The 16,818-nt window shown below is 37.0% G+C and overlaps 1 protein-coding gene across 2 annotated transcripts in view; it reads left to right on the top strand.

The window, feature by feature from the left end:
- The first annotated feature begins 2,032 nt into the window (after positions 1-2,032).
- The window catches only part of LOC140368636 (adenosine kinase-like), a 256,046-nt gene continuing 241,260 nt past the window's right edge, over positions 2,033-16,818 (top strand). Inside the window, exons 1-3 of one of the 2 annotated variants that reach the window (XM_072455627.1) lie at positions 2,033-2,097; positions 5,033-5,107; positions 5,193-5,246. In XM_072455627.1, coding sequence (XP_072311728.1) covers positions 2,048-2,097; positions 5,033-5,107; positions 5,193-5,246 — 179 coding nt within the window. In that variant the 5' untranslated portion in view covers positions 2,033-2,047. Of the gene's footprint in view, positions 2,098-4,257; positions 4,287-5,032; positions 5,108-5,192; positions 5,247-16,818 lie in introns of those variants that run through there. The other variant, XM_072455628.1, reaches the window with a different exon arrangement.

The raw sequence follows: 16,818 nt of genomic DNA, 5'->3' as shown, positions 1-16,818 counted from the left end.
GTGTTTGCATTTCTTATTTGTATTTCCCTTGTATTTTTTGTAAAAAGCTTGTTTAAATGTTCAATCAGTTTCGACAGTTTTGGGTGGACATTTTTCAAAGATACAAAATAAGACATTTAATCAATTTTTAAGGGGCAAACCCTGAACTAAACTTGGACTAGACGAGGACCAAACTAAATCCATATAAAGAGGTCAAACCAGAATGTAAAACGATACTTATACTGTATACAGGCAATGTTCCAAAATCTATAAAAAATACAATTAAAAGCCTAAAGTACTTGCTAAATCAGTCAAATAAACACACAATTAATCTACAATTGGTTCAGAATCAAAAAAGGTTTATTGCCAATGAACAAATTTCACAAACATAGGAACTTACTTTGGTGATTTGGTGCAACATGAAACGAACAATAATAAAACGACAACATATAAAACTAAAAAGCGCATGCATTAAAGAAAAACAATTTAAAACTTCTAAAGGATAAAAATGAAAATGGGCTCACTATGTACACAAGATGTACAGTTGAACGGGACAGAACAGCCTCGTGTTTTGACAGATGTTCATGGGACATTCTTGTTCTGTGGAAGGGGGGCAACGGATGGGCAAGTGCTCGGGGGTGGAATTTGCAGTATGTATTTTTTTATTTATAGTATATGAAAGCGCGTGCGTTTTACAGAGGCGAAATTGTACTCCAAATTGTAATAAATCTCAATAAAAGTAAAACTGCAAATAGTGTACCCTACTTTTTTTGTAAGTGAGTATTACTATTATTTACCACAAAGAGTTTACTGTTAACGCTGCACTTTGTGACAAAAATAAGACTGCTGCGTGTTGTCTGCAACGCAAAAACCAGCTCATCCCGTGTTGATGTCTTATGGATGATTTTGCACATCTGATAATTGTTCTGTGTAATAAATCTCAAATGATTCTGTTCCATCAAAATAGAATTCGTACCAACACATTTGCCAAATTCTACCCACGATGTACCTTATTCGTGCTCACAAATTAGCCAGTTTATTCCTACAAACTAAGAAACTGACCACCAGTTCAACACAACAGGGCGTGGCATCAGATTAGCATATATTCAAATAGAAATGATCAAACCACCTTATTGCAACATCCTGTCTTATTAGGATTTTACCAATAAGACTGCCAACTTCAGGTTTCGGGGGCAATAGTTTTGTTGTTGTTAAAATAAATACATAAATTAAAGAACTGAACAGAACTATTGACTCAAATTAAACAAAGATGTCACTGACAATATTGCAAACAGGTAAATAGTGGGTATAAAATCATAAATTAATCTTACCAGGTACAATTTTGGCCAATCTGTAGGTAAAAATTCCATTTTTTCAGGCCACACATATTATTATAGTGGTTATTTTCTTACATATGTTTAACAAATGGAATTAAACGCAAAAAAACCCAACACTATTTAAAACTTCCAGTGCACCAAACCTACAGCTTTTTTACAACATAATTTAAGCATAAATTAAAGAACTGAACAGAACTATTGACTCAAATTAAACAAAGATGTCACTGACAATATTGCAAACAGGTAAATAGTGGGTATAAAATCATCAATTAATCTTACCAGGTACAATTTTGGCCAATCTGTTGGTAAAAATTCCATTATTTCAGGCCACACATATTATTATAGTGATTATTTTTTTACATATGTTTAACAAATGGAATTAAACGCAAAAAAATAAAATAAATCACTATTTAAAACTTGTAATGCACCAAACCTACAGATTTTTAAACACATTTTAAGCATAAAAAAACAACTTATAATCTAATCCCCCCCAATTGCAGTAGCTCATTTCTGCAGAGGACGATCCGGACCATTTCGCAGTCCCCCCCGGTGTCTGCCCGCGCGTGTCCGCCCGCCCGCCCGCCGCCCGTCCGTCCGCACCAGGCGCGTCTCTCCTCTCCTTCACCCGGGCTGCGAGCTCCCGTCCCCCGCGTCGCCTTCCTCCTCCTCGCCCCGGGCAGTGGACACCGGTTGTCGGGAGGCATCGTTGCGGATTTTTTTGATTCGTAACCATGTCGGACGCGGGATCAAACACGTCGACGGGAAAGAGTCTGACCTTGACGTGAGTAAATAAATCATAATGTATACATAACGTCTGGAAGTGTCACGTGTCTTCAATGTTTTGATGCTTTGCGCGTTAGCCGTGTGTTAGCATTAGCATTCGGCAACGCATTGGATCTGAGCGTCTTGCTGATGACAGTTAACGATCAAAAGCATTAAAAAAGAAGCGTTGCTATTATTATTATTACTAATGTGCGGTGATGCTAACATGCTAGCTGGATGTGCGGTGTGTTTTGCATGGCGGTAAATAATAATAAACGTTTGTAAAAGCAGATCACTTCAAAGTTTAGCAATCGCAGCCCCGCCCTTTAACTCGTAACTTAACTCAAACCTCACGTCCCTTTGTCTCATAAATGTGTTTAAGAAAGTTAAACGTTGCATTGCTGCTTGACAATCTAATAAAGGTTGTTTTTTTTTAGAGCCTTGTTTATCAAATGATGGCCGCGTTTGCCGTGCGTGTGCCTCTGTGAGGGTTGTCATGGCAACAAAAGGGTCAGTGTAACTAATCACAGCCTCAAACAGACAAACGCTGTGGGCAAAATCGAATTAAAGCTTTCGTGATTTGATGAATACAGTGATCTTGAAGCAGAAAAATATGTAAACATGCAAAAATGGGCTGCACTTGATTTGTACCATGTTAAAACTTCATATTTGTCATTTTAATAATTAATTAAATCTGCAAATGTAACGTTTATCTTGCTAAAAAAGTCGCTAGTCCCTGCTGTATTATTATTATTATTATTATTATTATTATTTATTTTCTTATATTAATTTCTTTTTTTTTATATTAAGAGTGTTTTTTATTATTCTATTAAGAGTGTTATCTGTCCTTTCCTCTGTATCTACCTGCGTTGCAACAATGAAATTGCCCCATGTGTGGACAATAAAGGATTATCTTATCTTATCTTATTTATTATTATTTAAAATGATCTCATCTGTCATATTAACACCTTATGTAACTTTTATTATTATATATTATTGCTTTTTCTGGAATGTTCCACAGTATTATAGCATTAAACTTGTATATGTTCATGAGACAAGCAGGCAAAGTGACAATAAAATCAATAATAACTAGATAGATATGATTAATGCCATACTGTGGAACATTCCAAAGCAAATTGACATAATTTCTAAGAAGCTAAATTCATCGTGTCAGATTATTACACAATGTAATACATCATGTAATAGGCTAAAATGTTGTATTCTGTTGGTTATAGAAGATTAACAGGGCATTTTTTTTAAAGTTATATGTGACAGCTCTGTAAATTATCGCCTATTAAAATTTGTCAACTCAAAAATAAGCAGTCATTTAAAAACAAGCTGAAGATGTGTGTGTTAGATTTTGGACTCTTGCCATGTAAAATGTGTCATTTAAATGAGCGCTGTACATGATTATGGACTGAAGTGAAGTGTGAAATTGTTACTGCAATGAAATATTATGCAAGGGAATGATAACTATGGTATTGTATTTGATCACTCAATCTGCAACACCGATCAAGGACTGGACCAACAATGTGACCGATACACGGACAATGGAGAAGATTACATTTGGACTAAACTATGAATTGGACTAATTTGACCGACTTTGGACCAGTTGGGACGTTTAATTTGGAGTTTGACGGCCTTAGTTTTATTTTATTGTCATGTCATGTCTTTATAATTTATTGTTTTCCTTTCTGGTCATGTTCTGTGTTCTCTTTTTGTGTTTTTATATTTTGAAACGTGTGAAAAAAGAAAATATAAAAAAAATAGCAATAATAAAATCTGTTTTTCATTGCAATTGACTCAGGATAACTAGCTTATAACACTACTTCCAGCCAATGGGAACTAGTTAAAGTAACAAATACACAATTCCACATTTTTGTCAAGACCACTTATGTAACGCAGTAATTTAGCATTTATACTTCACTTCTCAGTCAGTACACATTTTGTCCCTCGAAGGCTTCTATAAACATAACAGATCCATGTTTATAAATCAGAGCTGTTACTTCCTCCCTTTTGACCAATCAGAGGATCAAAACTCGGCAAAGCCCGCCCTCTGCTCTGCGCCAATCAGAGCGTGTTGTCCAAAGTGCAGCGTGCTCAGTCAAACACGCTGCTGCTGCCGACGCGAGGACCCGCACTGGACGTTCAAGCTCCGACTTTAGCAAGACTTTTACTGACTTTTACTGACAATATGCCGTCCGCAAGGTAAGAAGCGGCGACTATGAAGGATAAACGCAATATTTCATAACGTATTCAGTGTTTATTTGACAGTTATCAAGCTAAAGCAGCGCTATGACGCTCTTGTACGTGTGGGTTTGAGAGAGAAAATAACATTACAACATGCAAATAACAAATAACAAATGCTCGATTATAAAATGCTAACTTTTCAGAACAACAAACAGGCTATGTTGGGATTTTGACCACTATTTATTGCATAGTTTTTGTTTTCCTTGTCATTTTCAATCACATTAATGTAGCTTGTTTTAGCCAAATCAGAACATTATGGAAATTAATTAAAAATCCCTTAAAAATGTAAGTCAAACACATCTCTTAAACACATCCTGACCCATTGTCTTAAGTAAATGTCTGTTTTATGCTAATATAAAGTGTCATGTGTCAATCCAAAATAGGAAAAACATCACACAAAATGGACTAGATGTTAAAAAAGATCTCAAACATGTTCCATTCTGAGTTCTAGTGTTGTAAACAGATCTTTGCTGTATTCTTTCCTACGTTTCCTCTCTCAAATCACTCACACGCGCACATTTGTTCCACATTTGTTCCACATTTGCTTTGTTTGGTACTGGCCCCTGCAGTACAAGTCCATTTCTTATCACATTCTTCATTGCAGTTATGTGTTCCCGAGTCGATAACAAATTCTCTGTGATATTTTCATCTCAATATGTTCCACATTTTTAACACACAACAATTGCGTTTTTGTGCCTGTGCAGTGAGAACACCCTCTTCGGCATGGGCAACCCTCTTCTGGACATTTCCGCTGTTGTGGACAAAGACTTTCTTGACAAGTAGGAACACTAACAATCCAAAATAATCCAAATTCCAGCTCAAATTTGACATGTTTTTTTTTGCTATTTTTGCAATTTCGTCAAGGTACGGACTCAAGCCGAACGATCAGATTCTCGCCGAGGACCAGCACAAGGCGCTGTGAGTAAAACAAAAAAAAGCAGCTCCACGTGTTTTTGGGTGAAGCGTGGGGAGAGTGAAACCAAATATGGGTCATTCACGAGAGTAGTAACGAGCTCGTGCCCCAAAATAGCCGGAGCCCGCGTTGTAACTGGACGCACGCGAACCGTGGCCACATGTTCGCCGCAGTTGCTCCGGGGCAGAATCCTCTGATCATTGAAAATGTGTGTCGACGTAAATCAAAAATGGGTGCAAAGTGTTTGTGTTCATCTGTGATATGAAATGACAAAGGTAGAACATGTGGAAGTTGTGTTGTAGTGATATTTGAAGTATCTGTGGAGTATCTGTGGAGTATGTGAAGCTTAGGAACTCAACTCTCGCATAAACACAATTTGTATCAGTTTCTGTGTTAATTATTGTGAAAAGATTTTACATTTACCGTATTTTCCACACTATAAGTCGCACCTTTTTTCTTAACTTATACTTATATACTTAACCTCCGGAGTGACTTATATGTGATATTATTTGTTATTTTCACACTTGCAACTGCATTTCATACTCCAGTGCGACTTATATATGTTTTTTTTCTTCTCTATTATGCATTTTTTGGCTGGTGCGACTTATACTCCAGTGCGACCTATATATGCTTTTTTTCTTCTCTATTATGCATTTTTTGGCTGGTGCGACTTATACTCCGGTGCGACTTATAGTCCAGAAAATACGGTACTCATCGGGATGTCACCATGTCAAATTTGAGTGTTATTATTGTGAGAAAAAATGTCACAATTCAACAATTATTCATGCTTATTACTGAGACTGCGGGAAATCGAACACGTTACTATTTCTCAAGTTTGGGACCGACTTTATGAAATTGAACGACAAAATAAGATAAATGTGACAAAAACAGCCAAATAAGAAAATAATTCATCATCAAAACCACTTAATTTTGCTTCTAAAATAGTCACAATTATTATTTTTTAGTTCTTACAATTATATCGCGACCTGAATAATCCCCTTAAACCCTTTTGTCTCGAGTACTCCCGGCATTGTCTCTTTACTCCTATATCATGTCCTGGTGTTTCCTTAGTAATTATAAGTCTGATAACTACAATATTGCCAAATTATAACTGTTGTATATTCTTGTTTTAATGATGTGTGCCAAATGTATCCCACAGAAACGTTATTATGGATTTAAAATGTACTACAAAGACCTAGGGTTATCAAAAGTATCACAAATACTAAAACTAGTATCAAAAAACAAAATGTGACTTTTATGAAACATTTTTAAATAATCTTGAGCTTTATCAGAACTATTATTTTGTGTTGAAAGTGTCAATCTTTTGTCTAAAGCATAAAAAGGAGCATTTTATCATTGAAATTTTAGTATTGTGACAGCACTACAAAAAACATTTATATTCAAATCTAATCAAGTCCACCTTTCTTTTCAATCTGATTGGTTGGGAAACACTGTTGTTGTTGTTGTTGTTGTTGTTGTATTTGCAGTAGTAATGGCAGCAACAAAAGTATTTATTGGTGCAGTTGCATTGTTACAAGTTACAGATAACTGTATAATAAAGCATCTTTGACCTATACTATACAACCAACAATACAGTAGTAAATGTATTATGCATTTTAAGGGATATAGTTATAATTTAGTAATTCTTTAGTTAGTTAGTTAGTTAGTCAAGTAGCACTCAAACTTCCCGGGCAGGTTTGTCAAGTTTTGTAGCGTTGTAAAGTCTCAATAGCCACACAGGGCTTCTTTTTTAGAAAGTCGCTTGCAAATTTGGACAGTTGCAGGTTGACTTTTCTTGAGATTGCTCCTGAGCTGCTCTTTTACTCTTTCAAAGGAGTGTATTTTATCCTTTTCTCACGTCTGTTTCACAATAATAGCTAATTAACTAACAACATTTCTAACGATCCATTCAGGGGAGACTCACAACTTTTAACCAGTTTTGTATTATTATTTTTATTTTATTGTATTTTATTGTATTTTATTGTATTTTATTGTATTTTATTGTATTTTATTGTATTTTATTTATTTTATTTATTTTATTTATTTTATTTATTTTATTTATTTTATTTATTTTATTTATTTTAATGGATACAGTACTTCAAATTACTTATATTCCTAGTGCAGAATAAAATGGTTATTACAGTTACAGACTTTATTTTGCATGTTTATAACACATTTCAAAGTCAGTTTCATTTACAAGATTCAAAATGATTAATTGTGTAGTTTTATAACGAAGCATCAGTCGGTCTCTGGATGTAGATTATTATACATTTCACTGCCGTGTTACATCCTATTGTCACAAAACACTAAAGTCCTTTTCTGCTTCATGTCTCGTCCGCGTCGGTGTCATTTACTGTGGACTTGACAGTGCATTGTCCTTGTCCGTCTTGTGATTGGTCGAAACGCGTCACGTGACCGTCCGGAGCGGCTTCATCAGCACTTGTTCCTGTGCGGAAAAAAAGGCCACTAAACAGTCACATTGTGGACAAGGTCAGGCCTGGATTATCACACGCTCGGACCATAAATTCTCCCACGATGCATTGCGGCACACCGGCTCGCACAGCACTGATATGCTCCACACTTTATCTGAGTTAATATAAATGTAACTTTAAATATGTTGCCAATAGGGCTGCACAAAATCTCAAAACAATTATTATTAACATTATGTAAGGTTTTCTTTTAGTTTTAATTCATTTCGCCTTGTTTTAGTTCTGGTTTAGTCCCTGTAGTTTTACTTTTGACTGATATTTCATGATATATAGATAATTATATACTGTATTTTCCGGACTATAAGTCGCAACAGCCAATAAATACATAATAGAGAAGAAAAAAACATATATAAGTTGCACTGGAGTATGAAATGTGGTTGTGAAAGTGTGAAAATAACAAATAATATCACATATAAGTCGCTCCGGAGTATAAGTATATAAGTATAAATATAAGTATAAGTCGTACTCCGGCCAAAACTATGACAAAAGGTGCGACTTATAGTCCGGGAAATACGGTATATCTTCTGACACTGGGATTCAAATAAGTCTTATTTCTTCTCATTATGTTTTAAGAGTTAATCTGTACTGATAGTATTCCTTTTTGTGCCATTTGCAGTGTGTTGTAGTTATGAAGTAATAACCAATAAATAGATGAATACATATGTAATCAAATGTCACACCAGCATGAGATTTCAGTACAACATTGGTCAGTTTGAATTAAAAACGTAGTCCTGCTTTGTTTTACGTCTTAATGTGTTATTAGAATTGGACTGGGAATAATTGTAAGTTTACCAGAAAGTTACTTCAGCCTTGGTTTGATCCTAATAATATTTTGCTCGTTTATTTTCAGTTCTAGGTTCTTTTTAAATGTGGAAAAATGTAATTCATTTTGTATTTTTACATCTATTCTCATCTATTCTCCTTAAACATTAGACCCATTCTACCACAATGCAATGGAACAGTGGGACAAAAATGAAAAAATTACGAGTTTTATTGTGGTAAGGCTTATGTTCATGTTTGTTTAAATCTGAAAAAAGCACAAGCGCCTCAGAGTTACATACATTTTATGGCGGGTCTCGTCATATACCTTACTGTGGTCATATACTGCAGTGTCGTGTACTCGCGGTGGGTTTCATAACAGTCAGAGGAGGTAATAACAGGAAACCGCTGCTCTCACCGCTTCCTGTTCCCCTCGGTTGTGGGAGAGCGGCTGGATAACCTTCACATCTGTACGCCGTCGGGTACACCGCCGCCCTCGTGTGGCGACGGCTCGAACTGCAGGGAGAATTTGACCTATCTAAGACCTCGTGTTCTTTGGTTGAACGCACACGCAGGCATTATGAGTCAGAGGTTTACATAAGCGATGACCTAATATACTGCGCTATTATTGCATTTTTTCTGTTTTTATTCATGAAAAATATCCTGACAAACGTGCATTCTTACTGTAAACCGGGTCACCTCTCCACGGAGCCGACCCGCAACTCGGCCCCGTCGGCGTCACCTGCTCGTCGCCGTGGGGATGGACACGTTTAATGCCATTCCGTGACATTTCAGGCAAAGTAATGATGTCTCCGGGAGAAGCAGGTGATGGATCTTTCACCAGGAACGTGCCCTTTTCAGCTTTTTAGCGATCCGTCACCGTCATTTGGTCTTGTAAATGAGAATTAGTCCTCAATACATAGATACAAACTATATTTACTAATCATTCTATAAATTAAAGAGAAACAATAGCAATTTAGGTTCAATATTTTAAGTGTGTACCGTTTATTTTGACTAATTTAGGAATATCTATCTATTTATCCATCTATCAAGCTGGACATTTCCATAAATTACACATATTTATTACTCAATATGTAAATATTTTTATGAATGTGTTTAAAATGTAAATGTTATTGCAGCATGCATGTGTTGGTTCATTTAGACAAGTGTGTACATGATTTTTTTTTGTCAGTTGTAGCACGAATTCTTCAGTCTTCAGTGTTATTTTTCACTCAAAGTATATTCAGTTGTAATATTCTAAATTGTTAAGATATTTCTTTATTGTCCACACATGGGGAAATTCCGGTGTTACAACGCAGTAGATACAGGGGAAAGGACAGATAACTTATAGGAAGTTTAAAAAAAACACTCTTAATAGAAGAACTCTCATAAACAAAACAAAAAAACTCTTATCAACAAAACTCCTCTCATAGAGAATGGAGGAAAATAAATAAAATACAATAAAAAGATAAATATTAAAAATAAAATAAAATAATAATAAAATAGAATAAAATAAAAAATGAAATGAAATGAAATAATAATGAAATAATAATAAAATAAAGTAAAAGTAGCTAGCATAAGACTAAATAATACTAACACTAATGGTAAGTAAACACTCTTATTTACATCAGTAATTGCACATGAAAATGACGGTATTGTTGCTTGAGTATTTGAAGTACGAGTACGAGTTGGTCTAATCCTTCGTGGTAGAAACAATTGAAGGTGGTCATCTGGATAATGTTTTTCCGTTGTAGAAACACAAAGATGCACTGCTCAATGTAACTGTACGACATTTCGTTGTAAAGAGTGTCTTTATTTATGCTTTTTATTAAACCCTGTCTTTTCTATGATTGCTTTTATGACCCGAATAGTTTTATATATAATAACTGGGCCTTATCATAACCTTGCCCGATGTGCGTTATATCAGAGTTCACTGGAGTCAAAGCTATTCACTTTATTGACTGTTGGCAGCACGCTTGACTTTTATCAGTTAATGCGCTGGTACTTTAAACACTATCAGAGTTGAATGGCAGTCGAGTCTATTTTAGGTCCGTGTTGCTGCATAATTTATTGTCTGCATTTGACAGTTTTAGTTTGGTGGAGAAAGAAGGAGGATGTTTACGAGAGTCAAAAGCGACTTGTAATTAGGCAATTGACAAGCGCACATAAAGTTATACAGAAATGTTGTTTAGTTATTTAGTTGTTACACGTACCAGGCGTCTGTAGGATTGATATCACTTATGCCAATCTCTGAATATGTTTCAAGAGATTCTTTTGTGTTTGTTTTGTCATATCTCGACCACGTACTCGGTCATGAACTGGGACGAGGGGGCCTTTTTACTCTCGCACACCCGGGATACTAACCCTAACTCTATTCTATGTAAATCAGATGTCAAGATGTGTCACTCTAAAGAAGACTGCGAGTAAAATCTGGTCTGATAAAATAATCTGTTAATAAATAATCAGACAGCCAAATGAACCTCAAGATGTGCGTTCACTCTTGTCCTGGTTTGGTCATGGTTTGGGCTCGGTTTAGTCCTGATGTAGACTTGGTTTGATGCCGTTCTAGTCCTGGTTTAGTCTTGGTCTAGTCCTGGTTTAGTCCTGGTCTAGTCCTGGTTTAGTCCTGGTCTAGTCCAGGTTTAGCCCTGGTCTAGTCCTGGTTTAGTCCTGGTCTAGTCCTGGTTTAGTCCTGGTTGAGTCCTGGTTTAGTCCTGGTCTAGTCCAGGTTTAGTCCTGGTCTAGTCCAGGATTAGTCCTGGTCTAGTCTAGGATTAGTCCTGGTCTAGTCCTGGTTTAGTCCTGTTCTAGTCCAGGTTTAGTCCTGTTCTAGTCCTGGTTTAGTCCTGGTCTAGTCCTGGTTTAGTCCTGGTCTAGTCCTGGTTTAGTCCTGGTCTAGTCCTGGTCTAGTCCAGGTTTAGTCCTGGTTTAGTCCAGGTTTAGTCCTGGTCTAGTCCAGGTTTAGTCCTGGTCTAGAGTCCTGGTTTAGTCCTGGTCTAGTCCAGGTTTAGTCCTGGTCTAGTCCTAGTTTAGTCCTGGTCTAGTCCAGGTTTAGTCCTGGTCTAGTCCTGGTCCAGTCCAGGTTTAGTCCTGGTTTAGTCCTGGTCTAGTCCTGGTTTAGTCCTGGTCTAGTCCAGGTTTAGTCCTGGTCTAGTCCTGGTCTAGTCCAGGTTTAGTCCTGGTCTAGTCCTGGTTTAGTCCTGGTCTAGTCCAGGTTTAGTCCTGGTCTAGTCCTGGTCTAGTCCAGGTTTAGTCCTGGTCTAGTTCAGGTTTAGTTCTGGGTTTAGTCCACAGTTACATATAGCACGCTGGTTGTCAGAAGTATCGAAAATCATACACTAATCAATACTAAAACACGTTGAAATATATTAACAGGACAACATCTGACCTTGAGCTTTACCACAAATACTTACCACATAGTAACTTAAAGAAAGCACGTTAGAGCAATAGAGCATTTTTTATTATTGCGCCATTGAAATCAAGTGTGAATGCAGTTTAAATGTGACAGCTTCCATTACGCTCTTAAATACTTACATTTACTGAAACCAACACCAAACATCCTTCAGGGCTGCAACTACAGATTATTATGACAAATCAATGCATAGTTGATTAAGATAACCAAATGTGCATGAACAAAGCTTGATTATAATATGATATGATATAAAACAAGCTTAAAATGTGTTTTGATCGTAAGGTTTTTGACTCTGCATACTCTAATCTTGAAAGGATTTGTCCGCCCTTTAAATAATCAATTCATCCCAATTATTCTGTGCACTTCCGTCCTTCCTTTCATGCTTGTGTGACGATTATTATATTAGTGTCATGTTTCCTTCATTGTGCACGTTTCCTTTTCAGTGCAGTGTCGTTTTGTCCCACCAGGGGGTGACATTGCCCGTCTGTTTGATGCTCCTCAAAAGGCGACATCATGTGAACAAAATTAAATCCCGCCTCCTTCTTCAAGAGACACATTATGCAAGCTTTAAACTGACTACAACTGGTTTAGTCCTTTGCCTCTGGGCCTTGAATGTACAGATATGATGTTTCCTGATCTTTCAAGTGTCCGTTACACGTCGGAAATGGCTCATTTACATCGACTAGCCACAACAATATGACCAGTGGATGTAAGGATTTGTGTTTTGTTGTGGTTTTCAGTGAAGGAACATGGGTGAAGCGAGTATTTTGGGTGAGAACACTTGTTAATCGATTGTGTGAAGAAAAGGAAAGACTTTGAAATGAAGCTCAACTGTCAAAAGCCCATCGAGATTGTGAAGTAAATGTACCATTCATTTCCCCCATAGACGTTACGAATACATGAAATATTAAGACTTTAAAGGCACTGGTATCTAATAGGGCAGGGTGATGTGGCCTAAATTATTTATCACATTATAAAAGAGAAAGGCTATTTAAGTTATAGCTTATAAGTTCTGCTTCCTCTCCTCAAGTTTGATCTTTTTCATTATTAGAGCTTTTAGCAGCACAATATTTCAAATTTCATCCATCATATAACGTAGTAATAATAAGAATATTTATCACAATATAGCTCATTCAATATGCTGTGGGCCAGCTCTAGTATCTTATATACATAATGTTGTGGTTTTCAGTCCAAAAAACACAGTCAAAACAAAAAATGTGGCTAAATGTTATAGTAGCTTTGCGATTGATACCATTTTAAAAACTGATTTAGGTCTTGTGGTCATTAGTTACCACATAGCAACCTTTCAAATGTATTTTTTATCATTTTTTATTTTTGGGGAAAGTCTATGTGGAGAAATAACAAGTAATTAATAATAATTAGTCAATGATTGCAGCGCATCAACATAAAAAGGGCTATTCTGGACTATTAGGCAGGTGGTCGTAATGTTTTGGCTCAGCCGCCTATACTCGCCTATTATCAGCCCTCTTTGCATCTCCATCCGTCCCTTTTGTAATTAATTGTTTGCTCTTTTCAGTCCCGTAAAGGCAGTAGAGGTTATTTGCTCCCAGCAATTAGACCGCTCCCTCCCCACGGTCGGCCTATTTTTCTCCTCTGCATTTTCTCACTCTCTTCTCGGAGGGTAAATGCAGATCGGCCGCGTCACGCAATCTCGTCCAGAAAAACCAGAGTAAACTCCTCATTATGCCGTGTGACCCTCTCTCCGTGTCATGAATAATTCAATGCCGCAGTGTTAGCGCCGGCTGCTATTAGCATTTGGAGGCAGAAACGCACACACAGAAACACACACACACACAAACACACACACACACACACACACACACACACACACACAGATAGAAGGGGAGACAGGCTGGGGGGCTCGTAGCGCTGACAAGGCTCTCTCCATAGGGATCAACACTGGATAGAGACGCGACGCAGCGATGAGTGGAGCCAACAATAAAGGCTAAACTAGCGCTGCATGCTAACCTCCCGGAGCGTGTTTTGTATACATGTCTAGTGGCTCTCGTCAGGCGCTTCAGTGTCATAAAACGGCGAGCGTGGTGTCAGAAATGTTGGTAAAAGTTGGCACATTCTGTCTATTTTTTCCCTCCAGGTATACCGTATTTTCCGGACTATAAGTCGCACCTTTTTTCATAGTTTTGGCCGGGGTGCGACTTGTACTTATATTTATACTTATATACTTATACTCCGGAGCGACTTATATGTGATGTTATATGTTATTTTCACACTTGAAACCGCATTTCATACACAAGTGCGACTTATATACATTTCTTTCTTCTCTATTATGCATTTTTTGACTTATAAGATAAGATAATCCTTTATTGTCCACACATGGGGAAATTTCATTGATACAACGCAGTAGATACAGAGGAAAAGACAGATCACAGAATATAGGAAGTTTAAAAAACACTCTCAATAGAAGAACTCTTATAAACAAAAACTCCTATAGACAAAACCTCCCATTTCCCAACAAGGGATGGAGGGGAAAAATTAGGATGTCCGCCGGGATAACGTGACGATCTCCGGGTAAGACGATGGTTTTCCGCAGTTTCATGAGTTCCTCCTTTGTATAAACGGACCGGCGCCGATCCATACGGCGGCTGTGGCCGAGGAGCGCGGTGGGGCCGGGGGGGCTAGCTCAGAGCTAGCGCACATCACGACACAACGAAAAACACTCAATAATCCAGCCGAACAAAGTCGAAACAAGTTGAATTAAGCGATTCCAGCGCGTGTCCCGATCGTACAACTAAAGTAGAAAAAATATTTACAAAATACAAAAGATAAAGCACATAAGTGTGAAAAAAGAGCGGAGCGTTGCACCGGGCTGCCAGCTGGACCGGCGCCTTTGTGACGTCAAATAGTCCGGAAAATACGGCAATTAAATAACATTGTGGTATGTAGAAGCAATAACACAGCGATTATTTAATTAATTTCATGTAATTCATTCAGGTAATTTAATCAAACAAATCGATAAAATACATTATCAGCGACATACAGTTACACAAAGAATGAATGAAATGGAGCAAAAAGAAGAGCAAGCTTTTCTTCGTCACTAAGGATTAATATTCAGATTACATTAAAACACATTAAATACATGAAGCAGCAAGTTTAGTTGGCTGTTTTCTGTTAGCAACATTTCGCTAATAATTGTGCTACAATTCATACTTTTCCGCATATAGGAAGTACAATTTACATGTCGGAAAACATGAAACTAACAATGCTTGCTTTATTTTACACAATCTTGAAAGAAATGTCACAAATTACTTTAATTTCATATTGAGTTTGTCTTTTTAAACAGATAAAAAAGTAGTTTAAAAGGTTTTCTGGAGGAGGAGACGCCATCTGCTCAGAGATGTTATTGCTTCGCCTGGAATATTCCGTTCTAAATTCCGTTTTAAATTCGCATTTTGAAGTATTGTGTAAGTAATGGGAGGTGGAAACGCCAAAGTTTGCATTTAGAACCCTTAATTTATATAAACATTTTGATTAATGCGCATAACAGCTGAAGCTAATTTCGGAATGTGGAAACATAGCTATACCAACACATTGCAAATGCAGCGAATACCAACTTAAACCGTTCTACCACCACTAGCTCAGAGGTCAAAGGTCACACCAGATAGAGTAAAAACACAGGGAGACATTAAAGGCACTGGGCTGTAATAGAACCGCCATAAACCCGCGGAGCCGCTCAGATGTTTTATTGCTACAATGAAGCGGTCAATTTGAGCGCTTCAAAAATCTCAACTCGACTGTAAAAAAAAAAAAAAAAGAAGAAAAAAGCCTTTTAAATAATACAAAAGGGTCTGAGCCGCAGTGAAACCAAGCCATGTTTTGTCTGGGCACAAAGTGGGTCGTAGCCTCGGTCTGTGATGTCTTCATTTGGCAGGCAGAAGCTAATAGACGCACCCTGTGATGTGCGGCTCTTTGTGTGCTGTTGTTTGACTGTTCATGTGCTCAGCCACTATTTGTATTGTGCACTGGATTGTATTATGAGTTATGGGATTGTAATAAGGTCATGTTTACTTTGTCCTTGTTGTTTAGCTGATGTTTTTTTGTGAATAGATGAAGTCATATTAGTTTGAAAGGTGCAAAAATGATAACTGAGAGTGTTTTTCAAACTTCCTATAAGTGATCTGTTCTTTTCCTCTGTATCTACCTCTGTATCTACCTGCGTTGCATCAATGAAATTTCCCCATGTGGGACAATAAAGGATTATCTTATCTTATCTTATCTTAAAATGCTTTCTTTTTCTGTTTTTGGTTAAGGCTGAGTTCCTTTTGGTGCGTTTTCAGTACTTAAAGGACACATATTATGCAAAATTTCCTTTTTTTGAGCTTTTAATCATGTTCTACTATTGTTCCCACATCATAAACATACCCGGGGTAGCGTTTAGCTTCATTCACGCTAGTTTGATGAATCCTGGTTAGAAAGTCCTCTCCCCTCCGAGCGTCAAAAACAACTCTGTTCTGAATCTCTGTTTTCGATTCGTTACGTGGCTTTGAGAATCTTTGAATTTTTCCCCTCTAATCACGATCAGTACAAGCCTATTGTAATTCCCTCTGCAGCCAATAGATGGTGCTAAAACTCATTAAGTCCCAATGGAAACTGCAAGGATCAGATGTAGTTTTGTTTTTATGAACCTAAAACTTGATATGTCAAATTAAAGGTACTCAAGAGCATGTTTAAAGGCAAATAACAATAGAAATAATGCATAATGTTTGTCCTTTAAAGGTGCTGTGCCTGCTATTTACCGTCTTAACTCTTTGCAGCAGTCCATGTATATTGTCAAAACACATTTTACTTTATTATTTTATGCATTATTACATGGTTCCTTTAAACACCACTTGTTTTTGTTCCTCTTCCTGTTTTATTCATTCTCTAGAACAACAATAA

This window comes from Eucyclogobius newberryi, unplaced genomic scaffold, assembly GCF_026437365.1.
Source record: "Eucyclogobius newberryi isolate DKJ021-1_F unplaced genomic scaffold, fEucNew1.0.hap1 SCAF_20, whole genome shotgun sequence".
In the NCBI taxonomy this organism is placed as follows: Eukaryota; Metazoa; Chordata; class Actinopteri; order Gobiiformes; family Gobiidae; genus Eucyclogobius; species Eucyclogobius newberryi.
This window is presented reverse-complemented; position numbering and strand designations above follow the sequence as displayed.